Below are 14,819 nucleotides of genomic sequence, written 5' to 3' on the forward strand. Positions count from 1 at the left end.
ATTTAAAGTTGTTTGTAAGCCGTTGCCAAATAAGATGGCATTGTACTTGAAGCTGGCAATGTCTCACTATGCACACACGATTATATGGCTAAGGTTTGTAAATTACCCGAAAACCGGGTGATCTCATATTGACCTTGACGTCAGTCGTCGCGTAATTCCGTAGAAATTTCGTTGATAATACGTATAAAGCCCATTACCCGATCTCGTATCTGTTGATGTTATTGTTATTGTTATTGTTATTGCGACTTTGACTCTGAGCAAAGCTTTATTCATCCCATTTCCATTCCCATTCGAATTTAGTTTCGTTTTGTGCCTCGTTTCGTGCGGACGTCTTTAATTGTGATCTCGCTTCACATCATCACCTTTGTCACTCTAACGCTCTCTTGCACTATCGCTCTCGCTTTCACTCTCTCTCTCGCTCTCGCAAAAATGCGCTCTCTTTGGCTCGGCTTCGGCTTGGCGCTCAGTGTTGTGTTGCTTTCAGCTCCACTGCAAGTGAGCGCTGGTCCAAATTTAATTTGCTATTACGACTCACGGGGCTTTCTGAGACAAGGTACGCACTACGCTTGTGTCTCGCTCGCTCTCTTGCTCTGTTTAACTCATTACGTATTTGGTGATTCACACTCTCAGGTCTGGCTCAGTTTACATTACCTGATTTGGAGCTGGCATTGCAGTTTTGCACTCACGTGATCTACGGTTATGCGGGCATTCATCCGGAAACCTTTGAGATGCAGAGCATCAATCGACCACTGGACTACGATAATCGTCACTTTGCCCAGATCACACAGTTTAAGGATAAGTATCCCTACGTCAAGTTCTTGTTGAGCGTTGGCGGTGATCGTGATACTGAATTTGAGGAGAAATATGTCAAGCTACTGGAATCCGGTGTGCAGGGACAAAGACGTTTCATTGAATCGGCCAGGGACTTGGTGCGTCGCTTCAACTTCGATGGCCTCGACTTGGCCTTCGAGCTGCCACGCAATAAGCCACGCAAGGTGCACTCCGATGTGGGCATGGCATGGAAGAGTTTCAAGAAGTTCTTCACCGGCGATTTCGTTGTGGACACCAATGCCGATACACACAAAACCCAGATGACTGAGCTGGTCTCTCAGCTGAGCAACTCTCTCAAAGCCAACGATCTTCTGCTCTCGCTCACCGTGCTGCCCAATGTCAACTCCAGTTGTAAGTTGAGGAAATTAAAAGGGAAAACCTTCTCTAATGCGTTTGCTTTACAGGGTATTATGATGCACCTGCCATCGCCACTAAGGTTGACTTTATCAATCTGGGCACCTTCGATTTCCTGACTCCCGCCCGTAATCCTGAGGAAGCCGACTACACTGCGCCGCTCTACGAGATCAACAGCGATAATCGTCTGCCCCACTACAGCGTCAACTTCCAGATGGAGCATTGGCTGCTTCAGCGCGTGCCAGCCAACAAGCTGAACATTGGCATTGCCACCTATGGACGTGCCTGGAAACTGACTTTGGACTCGGACCATGTAGACCAGCCTGTGGTAACGAACACTAATGGTGAAGCACAAGCTGGACCGCAAACAAAGACACCCGGAATGCTCAACTGGGCGGAGATCTGCAAGTTGCTGCCCAATCCCAGCAACGTCAATGGCAAAGGCGGCGATGCGCCCATCAAACGTGTCTCCGATGCCACGAAGCGTCTGGGAAGTTTTGCATATCGTGTGGCCGATTCGGATGGCGCCCATGGACTGTGGGTCAGCTACGATGATCCAGAGACGGCAGGCAGCAAGGCACAATATGCGAGGGCCAAGAATCTGGGCGGCGTTGCCCTCTTCGATCTGACGCTGGACGATTTCCGTGGCCAATGCACCGGAGATCGTTTCCCCATGCTGCGTGCCATCAAATATCGACTGCTCTAAATACTCCCTACTCCTTACTCCTTACTCCCTCTATCTCTATCATCCAGGGAGTGCAAGTAGTGTCTCTCCCTCTCCTTCTATCTATCTGTTTCGCTTGCAAATTAATTACAAAGTTGTAAACTAAAATACACTGCAAATTAATTCATTGGCCATTAGGGAACTGCAATACCCATTGCTTGTTTCCCATACTGAACACATTACCGATCTGGCTTTAATTGTATTTCGGTTTGGTTTGTCTTTGGGTTTGGTTTTCGCTTTTCGCTTTTGGCTTTGGCACCCAGCGGTGCGCCTTTCGTTTATCGCCTTTTAACCATCTTGCTAAAATGGCATTTTACTTGGGTATTTTGTTTTTTTTTCTGCTTTTTGCTTTGTTTTTTTGCCTTGCAGATTTACAGATTTCGGACTGCGTCGCAGCTTTTGTTTGTATAATTGGCGCTACGTTCGATAGTTGCTGCAACTCTCGTGCTCTCTTCTTGGCTCCCCATATGCGTAGTTTTTCTTCCCTCCCGCATGTGTGCAGTCCACAGAGCCAAACATGCTGACATACCACCCGGCCAAGCATGGCAACGACGACGCCAACTGGCCAAATGGCCAAATGGCACTGCGATGCCTTTTTAGAGGGCCACTCGACAACCAATTGAATGCGCCTGCCTTGGCCCCAAGTTTGCTGCTGAGCTGCCGGCAACGACACGATGTAAGACAACTAAATTAAGTTATTGTTTCTGCGAAGTGCAGCAATGGCAACTAGAATTTCGTATACTCTGCATAAAATTAATAATATTTTGTAGGAATGATTTTACTTCTTTGAAAGTTTCAATTATTTACTTTGCTAAAACTTGTCTCTACATCATTTATTTACTTTTAAAATTCGTAGTTACAATCTAGTGCATATACCTCGTGCTTCGTACAATTGCAAGTTTTGTGGTCTAGTCTCTGGCTGTTGTTTTATCGGGAAATCGTGATCTTATTAAGCAAACTACACTCGAAAATTATTTGCAATTGGCGCAATGCCCTTTGGAATGCAAAATATGCCATTAGTGGCAGTAGCTACTGCTTCACAGAGACCTTAAACTAGCTCACACCCGAATCGCACACGAGACCCTTAAGGCCTTAAGGAAGAATTTAACTTATCTCGGGGCGAACTACGAGTCGAGTACGAGTCGAGTACATATGCATGCCTACAACTTGTAAACATGGCATTGTTTTAGCCACAGTCTACAGTCTAAGATCTCTCAGCTCTCAGTGTGTGCCATATTCCTGTGCAAGTATCACCGATCGTGGCTGCTGCTCTTCGAGACTCGCGACTTGCGACTTGCGACTCGACTCGATTCGATGCTGGCTCCTGGCAGCTTGTCGCCTCATCTAATTAAGCCGCATTGGTCGCTAGTGGGACAACAACAACAAGAGATCTTTGCATGATATTTGCTCTGCGATTATTGCCAACAGCCTGCGCCCCATGCGAATGACAAATATGTATGCTGCTTTTGCTGCTGCCTTCTTCTGTGGAAGGCAAGCTCCTATACCTTGCGACTCACTACCTCTTTAAATAAAGATATTTTCGCCCTCATTACGCTTCGTATCCTTTTGTTTTCTGCATCTTTTTTTTCGGTGGCCGTCGATGAAGTGTCGCTGATTGCGCGTTGCATTGTTTTGCTTTGTCGATGCTCACGATGACGATAAGAAATGCATGGAGTAACATGGCTTTGCCAAACCAAACCAGAAATTGGTCAGCTGCGCACTACCGACTGGCGACTACTGCCGATATATCATATCAGCAGCTGCTTTGACAATATCAATAGAGATTTACATAGAAATTTGCCAATTTATGCTTTATAATGTTGCTAAATTGACTATTTAATAATTTACAAATAAAGATATTGTTAATAGAACTGATTTTGGTTTTATAACTGACCAAGTTGCTGATCATTTTATCAGTAGAAAGCGTCATTGACTCAGTAAATGAATACTAATTAAATGTACGCTTTCAATATAAAGCGAGTAGCTTATTGTGACTAGTTAGTCATTTAGGTATATTATCTTCTCAAAATCAATAGCTGAATTTGACTTACCTTTTTAAGAATGAGAGAAACGGGAAATTTATTTTTCGACTGGCGACTATTGCTGATATCTGATATCGAAAAGCATTTCCATAGAAATTTGTCAAGTTAACAAACCCTAATTCAAATTAAATGTAGTCTATACACATTGATCACATTAACATACATTTTAGAAGAAACATTACATTTTTAGAAGAAAATATAAAACATATCACACATAATTGTATATTTTACTAACAACAACACTTCTTAAGATGTTGCCTTTTCTTAAGTTTCCATTAGAAATGCATTTTACTTTAAAATTGTCAAGAGAATGTAGAAAAGAGCTCAGAAGTTCCAAAAGCAAAGACAATTAATTTTGGGGGTCACCATGTAAGCTTTTGGAGAATGTATGAGAAGAGCACTGAAGTTAACCAGAGCAAAGAAATGATTTTCTTTCCCTTTCTTATTTCGCAATGCTGCTGCTCACACACACTCAGTGTGCACTCATTCGTATTGCTATTGTTTTGCTTGCCGCTGGTCTGCATTTTTATTGCTTTGTTAATTTTAAATAAACCACGCGCTTCGCGATTTAATGGTATTCCTTGCTGCTGACACACAAGACCCTAAAGGGCTTTGTTGTGTGCTGTGTGCTGTGGATGCAGTGCATCGTTAAGTGGATTCAGTCATCGTTGTTGGCTTGAAGTTCATCATCATCTGGATACCTTGAATTGAGCTGTACAATTGTCAGCGGGTTGTCACACAACATGATTTAAGCATATTGCCCTGATGACTTGTTAGCCAAGTCAAGTTACGTCAAGTTTTTGGCCAAGTGGCGCCAAAAATTAAATCCCGCTGGCACCGTGCAGTGAGCAGAGGGAGCCTTGTGCATTCGTTTATAGATTTTTTACGCCCCGATCGTGGTTGCTGACCACAATTATTTTGACTTTGTTATTGCTGTTTTCTTGCTTGTTGTTATTTTGTTGTGCTGTTCTCGTTGTTTTATTCATTTGCAAGCGACAATAAAAATGCGCCGTAAATGGTGGTCGGGCTCAAGTTAAAATTATTGTTGCTAAACGAAATAAACAACTCATAAAATTATGCAACATAACCAACAAAAACAACAACAACCTCAGAGCAAAGCAAAAAAGAAAACAATATCAAAACAAGAAGTTGAATTTTTGGAAAAAACGAAAAGTTTTTGTTTATTTTTCTACAGATTTTTCACGCCAATTAAATTCAATTAGCTGTCGGCAGTGGCAGCGATGCCCTCTGATGTGGATGCCCTAAACTCGCTCAGAGTCCGCCCAGTCGACTCCCACTTCGCCCCTCTACTTTCTACTCTCAGTGTATGTGGATCTAGCGCCACTGCGTCATAAAAGGTTAGTTTAAACAAATAAACACGTCGGAATTAATGAAGAAACGTGTGCTAAAGTTTATGGATTACCTATAAAAAAGAATAAAACACATCGACATCTCTGGAGTGTCGAGCATAAACTGCATTGGCGCTGTGCATTTAATCACTTTGATGTCACCAATAAATGATGTATTCGTAAATTAAATTAAAATGCTTAAAAAGAAAGTCTTAAGCTGTAGTTTCTTATTCGTATTTCCTATTCCTATATTATATTTTCATGAACAATTCATTTCTTGTTACACTTTAATACAACTCAGACAACTTCCCCTACCAATAAACGACGTATGCGCAATTTGGATTGCCCTAGACTTGTGGTCACCAAAAGAATGAACATAAACATTTACAACTTTTAATTACCACACTAAAAACGGCAAGCAACAGAATACACAGTATAGTATAGTGTATATAGTTATTTAACACAACAAAACGTGTGAAATTGCTTGAGAGATTAAGAGCGAACCATCCGACTGCAACTGAACTGACTGGATGATGGAATAAATGGATGAGGTGGCAAAGCATTTTGGGCAGGAGGAGGATTAAACTGAGGCGGACTGATGACGACGCGCCTAAAACAAACAAATAAACGGCAAGTAAATTGTCCAAGTAACAACGTCGCTGGCGGTACGCTTTGCTCTGGCTTTAATTAAATCGACGGAGACGGACAAAAAAACAATAAAACTATACTGCATCCATCCCGATCGAGTCTGGGTGAGATTTTATTACACTACACTACACACGACGACGACGACGGCCCTGTACAATAACTCAAAAAATACTTGCCCGTATATCATTAAAATCAAAAACGTTCCATACTCTCGTCGTAACATTGAATGCGCCACCCAGCGCGTGTTTGCGATGTTTGCTTTGCATTTTGGGGGTATCTACGAATACGAGTATGAGTTTGAGTATGAGGAACCGTTTAGATGTTTAGATGTACAAATAAACACTCGTAAAACGTCGCCTGCTATCATATCGGGGGCTGTTTCAATTCCTTTCGGTCTGTAAACATTTCCAAATCGAACGAGGCGATTCTATTCATTTCTACTATTGTGTGTGTCAATATTGCACAAGCAAATGATCTTGGAGCATTCATTCAGAGTCACACGTTCCAATATCGTGGGAGTGTCGACTGCGAAATACCCTTCCTCTAGACAATATACTAATTTATTAAACTGTTATTACCTCCTCTTTTGCAATTAAGAATAATTCGTGACAGCTCAACTCACTGATCTATGAACGGAAACACTCAAAGCTACAGATTACAGAATTTTGTAACTTAAATCTAGTATTTTTGGTGTTATTTTGAGAATTTTATCTTTTTCAGACTGCATTTCTTAGTTTCATAAATTTTTTCTTGAGGTGGTCTTACTTTAAGAACACAATTTTTAAGACGATCCTTAATTTTGTAAATTGGTAAATTTGAATACCAATCGAAGAAGTTTAACCACTAGAATTGTGTCAAAATAGAAGTCACAATATTATTGGTAAATTTAAAAACAAAAAATACAAAAAGCCTTGTAAACTTTCCTTATCTGTGTTCATTGCAAGAGACTGGTTAATTAAAGCAAGCCTCATTCATCTACACTTAATTTTTTGTGATGTAAGAAAACAAAATTTCTGATCGAAATAAAATAACTGTTGCCTAGATGATAGGCGCAGAATTCATACACAATCGTTTAACAATCTAATACTAAATTACATCTCAAAAGCTTTGCCAATTTGTAGACTTTCAATAACTCTTTATATGATGCAGATAAATCGATCAGCTTACCTGCTTAAAGAGTATAGCTAATACCTAACTCAGCCTGGCCTGGGAAATAATAAGGATATAGCTGGCGTGCCAATATTTCACGATTATGTCAGTCGCTTGTGTTTGGATCCCTGCGTGGGGTCTTTGGGGTAGACAACTAAAGGAAAGGGGAACGGAGCATGGGGCAATTGGAGCAGTCTTGTGAAATTGCGTGCGCACGCGTACAGCGCCAAAACGAATTAAGGCTGATGCACCAGCCACTGATAATTTAATTTTTGTTATTTGCTGACCAAAGAGACACAACAACAAGAGAGCTGAGAGTTGAAATGGTCCTGGAGCAACTACAGAAAACTACAGCTCCTTTTGCATTGAGGAGTTTATACAACTGTTACACACGCACACAGCTTATCAACAACAATTTGACAGTTGGCAGTTCGTTTTGCGAGCAAATGAGAAATCTGTGCGTGACACGCAACCAATGATGAGAGATTGTGTTTATGTCAAAGTGTCGAAGTGGTTGTTGTGTTTGTCCATGTGCTCATTGTTTTATTCTTCATCATCTCCGACTACCACGTATCATCCAATGCAATCTCAGCTGCTGTTAGAAGGCACACATTCATAACACAATCACTGAACAATTTATGCAAAAATTAAGCAAACGTTCAACTCTTCTTTGTCCGCATGACTCTCTTCCCTCTTCATCCATGCGATGTTTATTCAATTCTACTACATATAATGTTCATCTCGGTTTTTCTCTCCATGTTATCGGCTGTCAAATTTGCCAAATCACGATGACGTATCGCTAAACCGCGTTTGACATTCCCGTTTTTTTTTTTTCCAAACATCAGCCAAAAAAGGGTTGCATACTAATTTCCCTCCCGAAATCATCTCAGCTCAATTTGGTGTTGCTACTGCGTCTGGCTGCGATGACATTTGCGATAAAGAATGAAGAAGGAACGGGTTCGCCATAAAGCTGCTGGTATTGCAGAGTAACATTTGCTGTATATTTTATATTGCTTTCCCTTTTTACGAATTCATAATCATTTGCCGATTATCATTGAAGAAAACCTAATGAGATTCATTTAGTTTAAAGTAAACAATGCTGTAGCTTTCTTATAGATTGAAGATATTCTCAACCCAAACTTGATTATACTGCATCAAATTTATAGAAAATGATTCCTCATTTATTATTGTTTATTTTCAACATTTTTAAACTTTGATAATACCTATATAACAACAGAATTATATATTAAAAATTCGCAAAATTAGCAAAACGTGCTAAAGTCAAAAATAAAATCTTGAATCGATTTCAAAATTGAACCACGAAATAATCTTGATTCAAGAACGCCAAACCAAGAAGGCAAAATCTTAAATCAAGATCAAACAATCTGAAATTTATATTGATTAAATTAAAACCAATAAAATGTTAAATAGTTGAATACATTTTTTTGCCCATTTATGTATTTTGTCTAATATTTGTAACCTAAGTCATAGAGTATTTACAAGTCTTATCATATTAGAGAACTCAGCTTATTTTGTGTAACACTTTTCGCAGCACTTTTAATTTGCATTAAAGAGATTACAGCAAATCCCCTTTTGGCAGCCACACAGAGCACAACCCGAGCAATCCATCACGCAATGAATCTATTTGCGTGTGGATATTTATTTTGGGCTGGCAAATAGAATCGTCATCGATCAGCTCGCTGTGTCCGCAGCTGCCACAGCGCACAATGCTATGCAATACTTTTGCACTGACAAATTAAAATGCACAATCAAGAACAAGACTAGAGAAAAGAAGGAGAACTCGAACAAAAAATTGACTTGCACAATAGAAATTTGGAAAACTGATGACGAATGTTTTACGAATTAAGATGGATCACTTGGCATGACGGCCACAAAAAACGAAAACGAAAACGAATAAGAAAAACCCACTGTAGTGTTAATAAAAAAATACACAAGAAGAAAAAAAAAAAAGGATGCAGAGCGACAACGACGAGAATACAAGATGTAGAAGCCAAATGAAGTTTGGATTACGAGACGAGTATTGTCCGATGAAATCAACAACGACGACGACGTCGACGACTTTGCCATTTGCAGCAGTCACTAAAAGCAGCGGCATGACACAGCAATTTGGCTACCTATCGTCATGGTCATGTCACTCAGTCTCAATCCCAGTCCCAGTCCCAATCCCAATCCCAGTCTCAGTCTCAGTCCGTCTCATTCAATCTCCAAAGCAACCGAAAAGAGTTTGAATTTCAAATTGAATTGAATCGCAGTAAATGACGTTGAAAACTTACAAGATGTGAACGCATGTGTATTGTAAAGGATTTTCACTGTGTTGTTGTTGCTGCTATTGTTGCTATTGCTGTTGCCGACTTTAATGCCTTAATGGTTAATATCGCGACTCCAAAAGTGCCGAGTCACGGCGCCACAAGACAAGATGTTGTTTGGCTGCGTTTTCGTTTCAACGATTTTGTTGCTTAAGATCTCGGTGCTCACACACACAAACACACAGGATATGAACAGACAATCATTTATAATGTTTAAATTTTTAATAAATATTCCCAGCACAGCACACACATGCTGGAAATTTTTAGGGAAATGGAAAATGGGTAAATGCCTAGGAGATGGAGGCTGCCCACTGAAGTTTCTCTCTTTCCCTTTGATTTTTTGCTGGGGTGTGCTTCTGTAATCAGCACAGGAATCTGATACTTGTACAAAAGGCTTTTCTTTGTAAACACACTTCCTGAACTTTACGAAGCAGCAACAACTATGACAAGCACAAGAGAGAGGGAGAGAGAGCAAGAGAGAGGGAGTGGGAAATTCGTTTGTATTGTATGGATTTTGCGCATATTTACACATATGAAAAACATGTTAACCAGAAAATTAATTATAAAATTTTCAAAAACCTTAACAATGTCTACAATATGGCGTTTATTTTACTCAAACAAAAACTTACTCAGATGTGCCATGAATCTGAGTGTGTATGTGTGTGTGTGTGTGGGGGTGTGTGTGTGTGTGTAGAACACCAAAATGTATACTGTAATTGTGTGAGAATAAAGAAACTTCTATACAGGTTCCTTGATTGATACCTTACTATTGATAAACTTTAGGAAACAGGAACATATCAAAATTCTAAGTTAATGAACATTTACATTCAAAAGAAAAAATTACAAATAACCCAGCAGTTTATAAACTTAACAATAATAAAATATATTCTAAATAAATTTACATTTAATAATATAATAATATTGATACATTAAGATGTCCATCTATTTGCTTACTTGCGTCTTATTATTACTCTGTCATAGCACCCTGTATTTGGGGGGGACTTGCACAATATTCATTCTTATAAGACTTTGCCACGTAAAATCATATACATTTCACATCTTATATGTATATACTAGAAGTAAGTACGCACACACACACACACATTGTTTAAGACACACAACAAAGAGCCACAAAGGCCATATAGCCTCAGCCATAGCCATTCCGCACTGTTCTGTTCAGTTCAGTTTCGTTCCGTTCAGGAAAAAGTGGCCGTAATTCATGCTTCCCATAAGAAATTTAAGATTTCTTTTCTTTTTTGTCCCCGACCCCAGCACAGCTCAGCTCAGCTCTACTCTGCTCTGTTCTGCTCAGCCCGGTCCACTTCACTCCACAAAGCCACACACCCACTCCACATGCCAGAGGCTAAGCAAGAAGGATAAGGATATGGATATTGTCCTGAAGCTGGTGCGGGCTTCAGTTCTACTCCTGTGAAATTAAACACGAGCACTACGAGCGAGAGTAGCTAGCAAGGAATCTGGTGGCTGGGGGGTGGAAACAGAAACAAGAAACGTGCACAAGTTGTGGTTTTGCCAGGTCCGGAAGAAGAGAAGCTGGTGGCTGTCGAACAGTCGAACAGTCGAAAAACTCAATGGAAACTCTTGCCGAGAAACTTCTTCTTCCCACGCACCACACGCAAAAATCGCTGGCAACTGTTGCCAATTGCCAAGCAATTGACAGCTGTTGTCACCTGTGTCCAGACCTCAGAGCATAAATCACAGAATCTCTTCTGTGCAGTGAACGCGTTCACAAAAAAGAAGAATTTAAAAAATATATAATATTAACATAATGTGTGGTCTGCTGGCATAACGGTAATATATTTTTAAGGAGCGACCACAACAAAAAAAGAATAAGTAGTGAGGTATGTGTACATTAAACATCTCTCTTACTCTCTCTGCCTCTCTCTATCCGTGTGTGTGGACACGAACAGCCCGCAGACACTGTAAACTCTGTGAACACCAAAGAAGAAGACTGCAGCAGGCTGCGAAGATAATGCAAATAAATAACGGATCATATTGCATTCACACAAAATGTATGTTTATTTTTCAGGAAATTATTAAGCATAATCAAAGGTTGCTCTATAAGCAGCTCGCCAAAGCGTAATGTAATGTGTGAGTTCAAGAGTTTGCTCGCCTACCAAATACCTTAGAAAGGGGTAGAATTATATACAAATAAATTAAATAAATATTAAAAAACCAAGAAATGAAAAAGAAGTAAATAAACCGGTGAAAAGAATAATAATAAAATTCAAAAGTAGAAAATTAAATAAATAACACAAAAATAATTAAGTTAAGAAGTAGGAATAACATTCAATGTAATTTAATTTCATTAAAATTAGGCTGATAGAAAATACAAAATTAAGAAAACTAAATTAAAAAATTAAAAATTAAATTAAAAAGTAAGAGCAACATTCATAGCAATATAATTTAATAAAAATTATGCTAATAAATAAGAAATAAATAATAAAGCAATAAAATTAAAAAGTATGAATAACATTCTTAGTAGTATAAAATGTAATTAATAATGATAGAAATTATATGTATATAAAGTATTTCTAGCCTTGTAAGTGTAAAATACAAATTTCATATTAATTAAAATATATTTATTCTTGAAACATGAAAAGAACGCATTTTAAATAATGTTAATAGTTTTCTTATAGCCTTGACTTGGCAAATAGAAGTGTACTTAAATTCAATTAAATAATTTATGCATTTCACATAGTAATATACCCCTTTCCACACCAGCATAGAGGGTATCAAGATTATGCAAAATGAAAAAGAAAAAAATATGAAATAATAAAAAAAAAAAGAAAAACACAAAAGACAAGAAAAGTGCTATTGATTGTGTGCTGGCCCGTTTCACGAAATAAAAGTATCGAATTAGCGAAATAATATCAGATGTCCTGCGCAGACAGCGAGAGCGAGACAACTGCTGAGCAATGCCACTTCCACTCGAACAATCCGACGCTGTCTCGCTCTCGCTCTCACTCTCCCTCGTTCCGTTCGTTCGTGCTGTCTCTGTCGCACTGCGGTGCACACTTGCTATTCTGGTCATGTTATGGGCAGATTGTTTGCAATTACCCCGAAAGAAACGTCAGCTGCAAGGAGCTGGCACCAGAAGAAATCAAACCACAATTTCCGCGCTCCCTCCACATAACATAACATATAACATATGTAAGCCTAATAATTCCCAACTCGTCTACTGCGTATTTGTTGCATGTTGTTGCTACATTCATAGGATCCAGGTCCTTTTCTTGTGTTGCGTTGTGTTGTGTGTTTACCCATAAAAAGGTAACCGCATTGGCAAGACTTGTTCGCCTGAGTGCATTAGAATCGCCCTGTAAACGGGGTCGATGCCATCGAGATACTCGAGGATTTATGAAATAATGGACGCAAAATATGTTTCTTATAAAAAATGCATTGTTACCGCTTTCCGGCTGCGGGCATACTCAAAAAAACTATATATATATCGTTGGAATTTTGCTAAACAAAAGCTGAGAAAACACATGGTAAGCGGATTTTGTTACCTCAGAAATTGCCGATCTGAAGATTAATAAGTATTTAGACAGATGCACTTCAGAGGACACTTCAGTATCCCTTGGCCCCCCCTTCTCACTGCACTGATCTCTCCCTAACATAACATAGATCATGTTCACGTTCATACACAACATATAATATACACTCCTTTTGGGGTCGTGTAACTTGCTGACAAGGAACTGTCACCACCAGCGCCGAGCTCGCAGCGCCATACTTAGAGGAATAAGGCTCCACTTTAAGGCATCTCTCGGAGCTGTCTCACTGTGGCTCTCTCTCTCTCTCTCTCTCTCTGTCTCTGTCTCCTTTGCCGGCAATTTCCACACAAATAAGCCGCCAATTTGCCCCCACCAGCATGACAGGCGAACAAGCAACCGAGCAACAAAACGTCAATGGCCAGACACGTTAACATTGTGCCCAGAAGAAGTAGAAGATGGGTCTCCCTCTCTCTCTCTCTCTCTATCTCTCTCTCTAGAGTCTGACTCGGAGTCTGGTTATAAATCAGTTGCGCGGCTTTTAATAAATTGTAATTGAGTCGCGATTCACGACTGAGGTCATGTGCAGCTGATAGATACGTTTGAATCTTCAGCGCCTAGGCGATGGGACGACTGTGGCAAAGCTCTGGCTGCGATTGCGATCGCGTGTGGGAATGCAGACGAGAGGCGATGTCGAGATCCTTATGGCATCGCGACGACCCTAAACAATCCTCCATGCATGTAGTTGTAGATGTTGTTGTTGTTGTTGTTGTATACATGGCACTTTGCCGGCTGTCGCCACTTAAGAGCCAAGAGCTGAGCATCTACTCGTTGCTGCTGCTGCTGCAGCTCTCCACTCTCTACCCTTGCTTAAATATCACGTAATGAAAAATGTTTTGTTTGCAATTTTTCTTTTCATTTGTTTCCTCGGCTGCCGTTGCTTTTGTTGTTGTTTTTGTCGTTGTTGTTTGTGTGTTGAGCAGCAATAAAACTCATTGAACATGAGTTGCTTTTGAGCAACATGAACAATTAATGCAACATATGTTTGTCTGCAGTCGAATCGAGAGGAGCAAACCAAACCAAACCAAAAAAATAAAAAAAAAAAACGCACATCTCTCGATCGGTTTTTGTTGCAACAACCACAACAACAAATCGAATTAGCTGGCAACGCGACGCGGCCTCTGACTGCCAAATGATGCACAACACGCGAACAGAGCTTTGCTTTGAAGCAAACACATCGCACTTGCAAATACCCTAACCAAAGTAGCCAAGTTAAGTTACTTATCTAGTCCCAACTACCCTCAGTAGAGTTTAGCAGTAAAAATTAATTTCATAACGATGATTAAGCAACACGCCTACCAAAGAAAAGAAAACAACAAACAAAAAACAGATCTTGGACAATCTGCAGCTTCAATTGCAAACATTCCAAATTGAATGTTTTTCCTTCTTTTTGCCAAAGCAAATCGTACGATCGATTGCCCCGATACGAATTAACCCAATAGCAATGGGGCAGATACCAAGTGCAATCGCAATAACAGATACAACTCCTTGCTCGCATATGAAAAATGATTGTTTTAATTGTGTCTAGGCGGTGGAAGTTGGCCAACTTTTAGCTTCTTTAATTGCTTTTAACCTTTTGCTGTATTTGTTTTGCTGTCGAGCATTTATGGTTTATCATTTAGTGGGTCGGAAAACAAATCTTTAATTGATAACAGTGAAACGAGGTTGTCCATAGTTTGTCAATTCGTGCATTTTAATTGAAATGCAATTAACACTGTAGATGATGGCCATCAATTTAAATGCATGATGGGGGAAAGCATTTTGCGGGGAACCCGCAATCAACTAAACGTTGCACGTTGCCAAAACAGAAATTAACGAGAATTAAGCGA

General features: G+C 39.7%; 1 protein-coding gene across 1 annotated transcript; it reads left to right on the forward strand.

Annotated features, from left to right (window-relative positions):
• The first annotated feature begins 295 nt into the window (after positions 1-295).
• LOC132786752 (chitinase-like protein Idgf3) lies at positions 296-2,088 on the forward strand. The gene is made up of 3 exons (XM_060793390.1): positions 296-553; positions 631-1,182; positions 1,236-2,088. The coding sequence occupies exons 1-3, from the start codon at positions 430-432 to the stop codon at positions 1,889-1,891; spliced, it is 1,332 nt and encodes a 443-aa protein (XP_060649373.1). The 5' UTR covers positions 296-429; the 3' UTR covers positions 1,892-2,088.
• The last annotated feature ends 12,731 nt before the right edge of the window (positions 2,089-14,819 follow it).

Source organism: Drosophila nasuta, chromosome 2L (genome assembly GCF_023558535.2).
Source record: "Drosophila nasuta strain 15112-1781.00 chromosome 2L, ASM2355853v1, whole genome shotgun sequence".
Classification (NCBI taxonomy): Eukaryota; Metazoa; Arthropoda; class Insecta; order Diptera; family Drosophilidae; genus Drosophila; species Drosophila nasuta.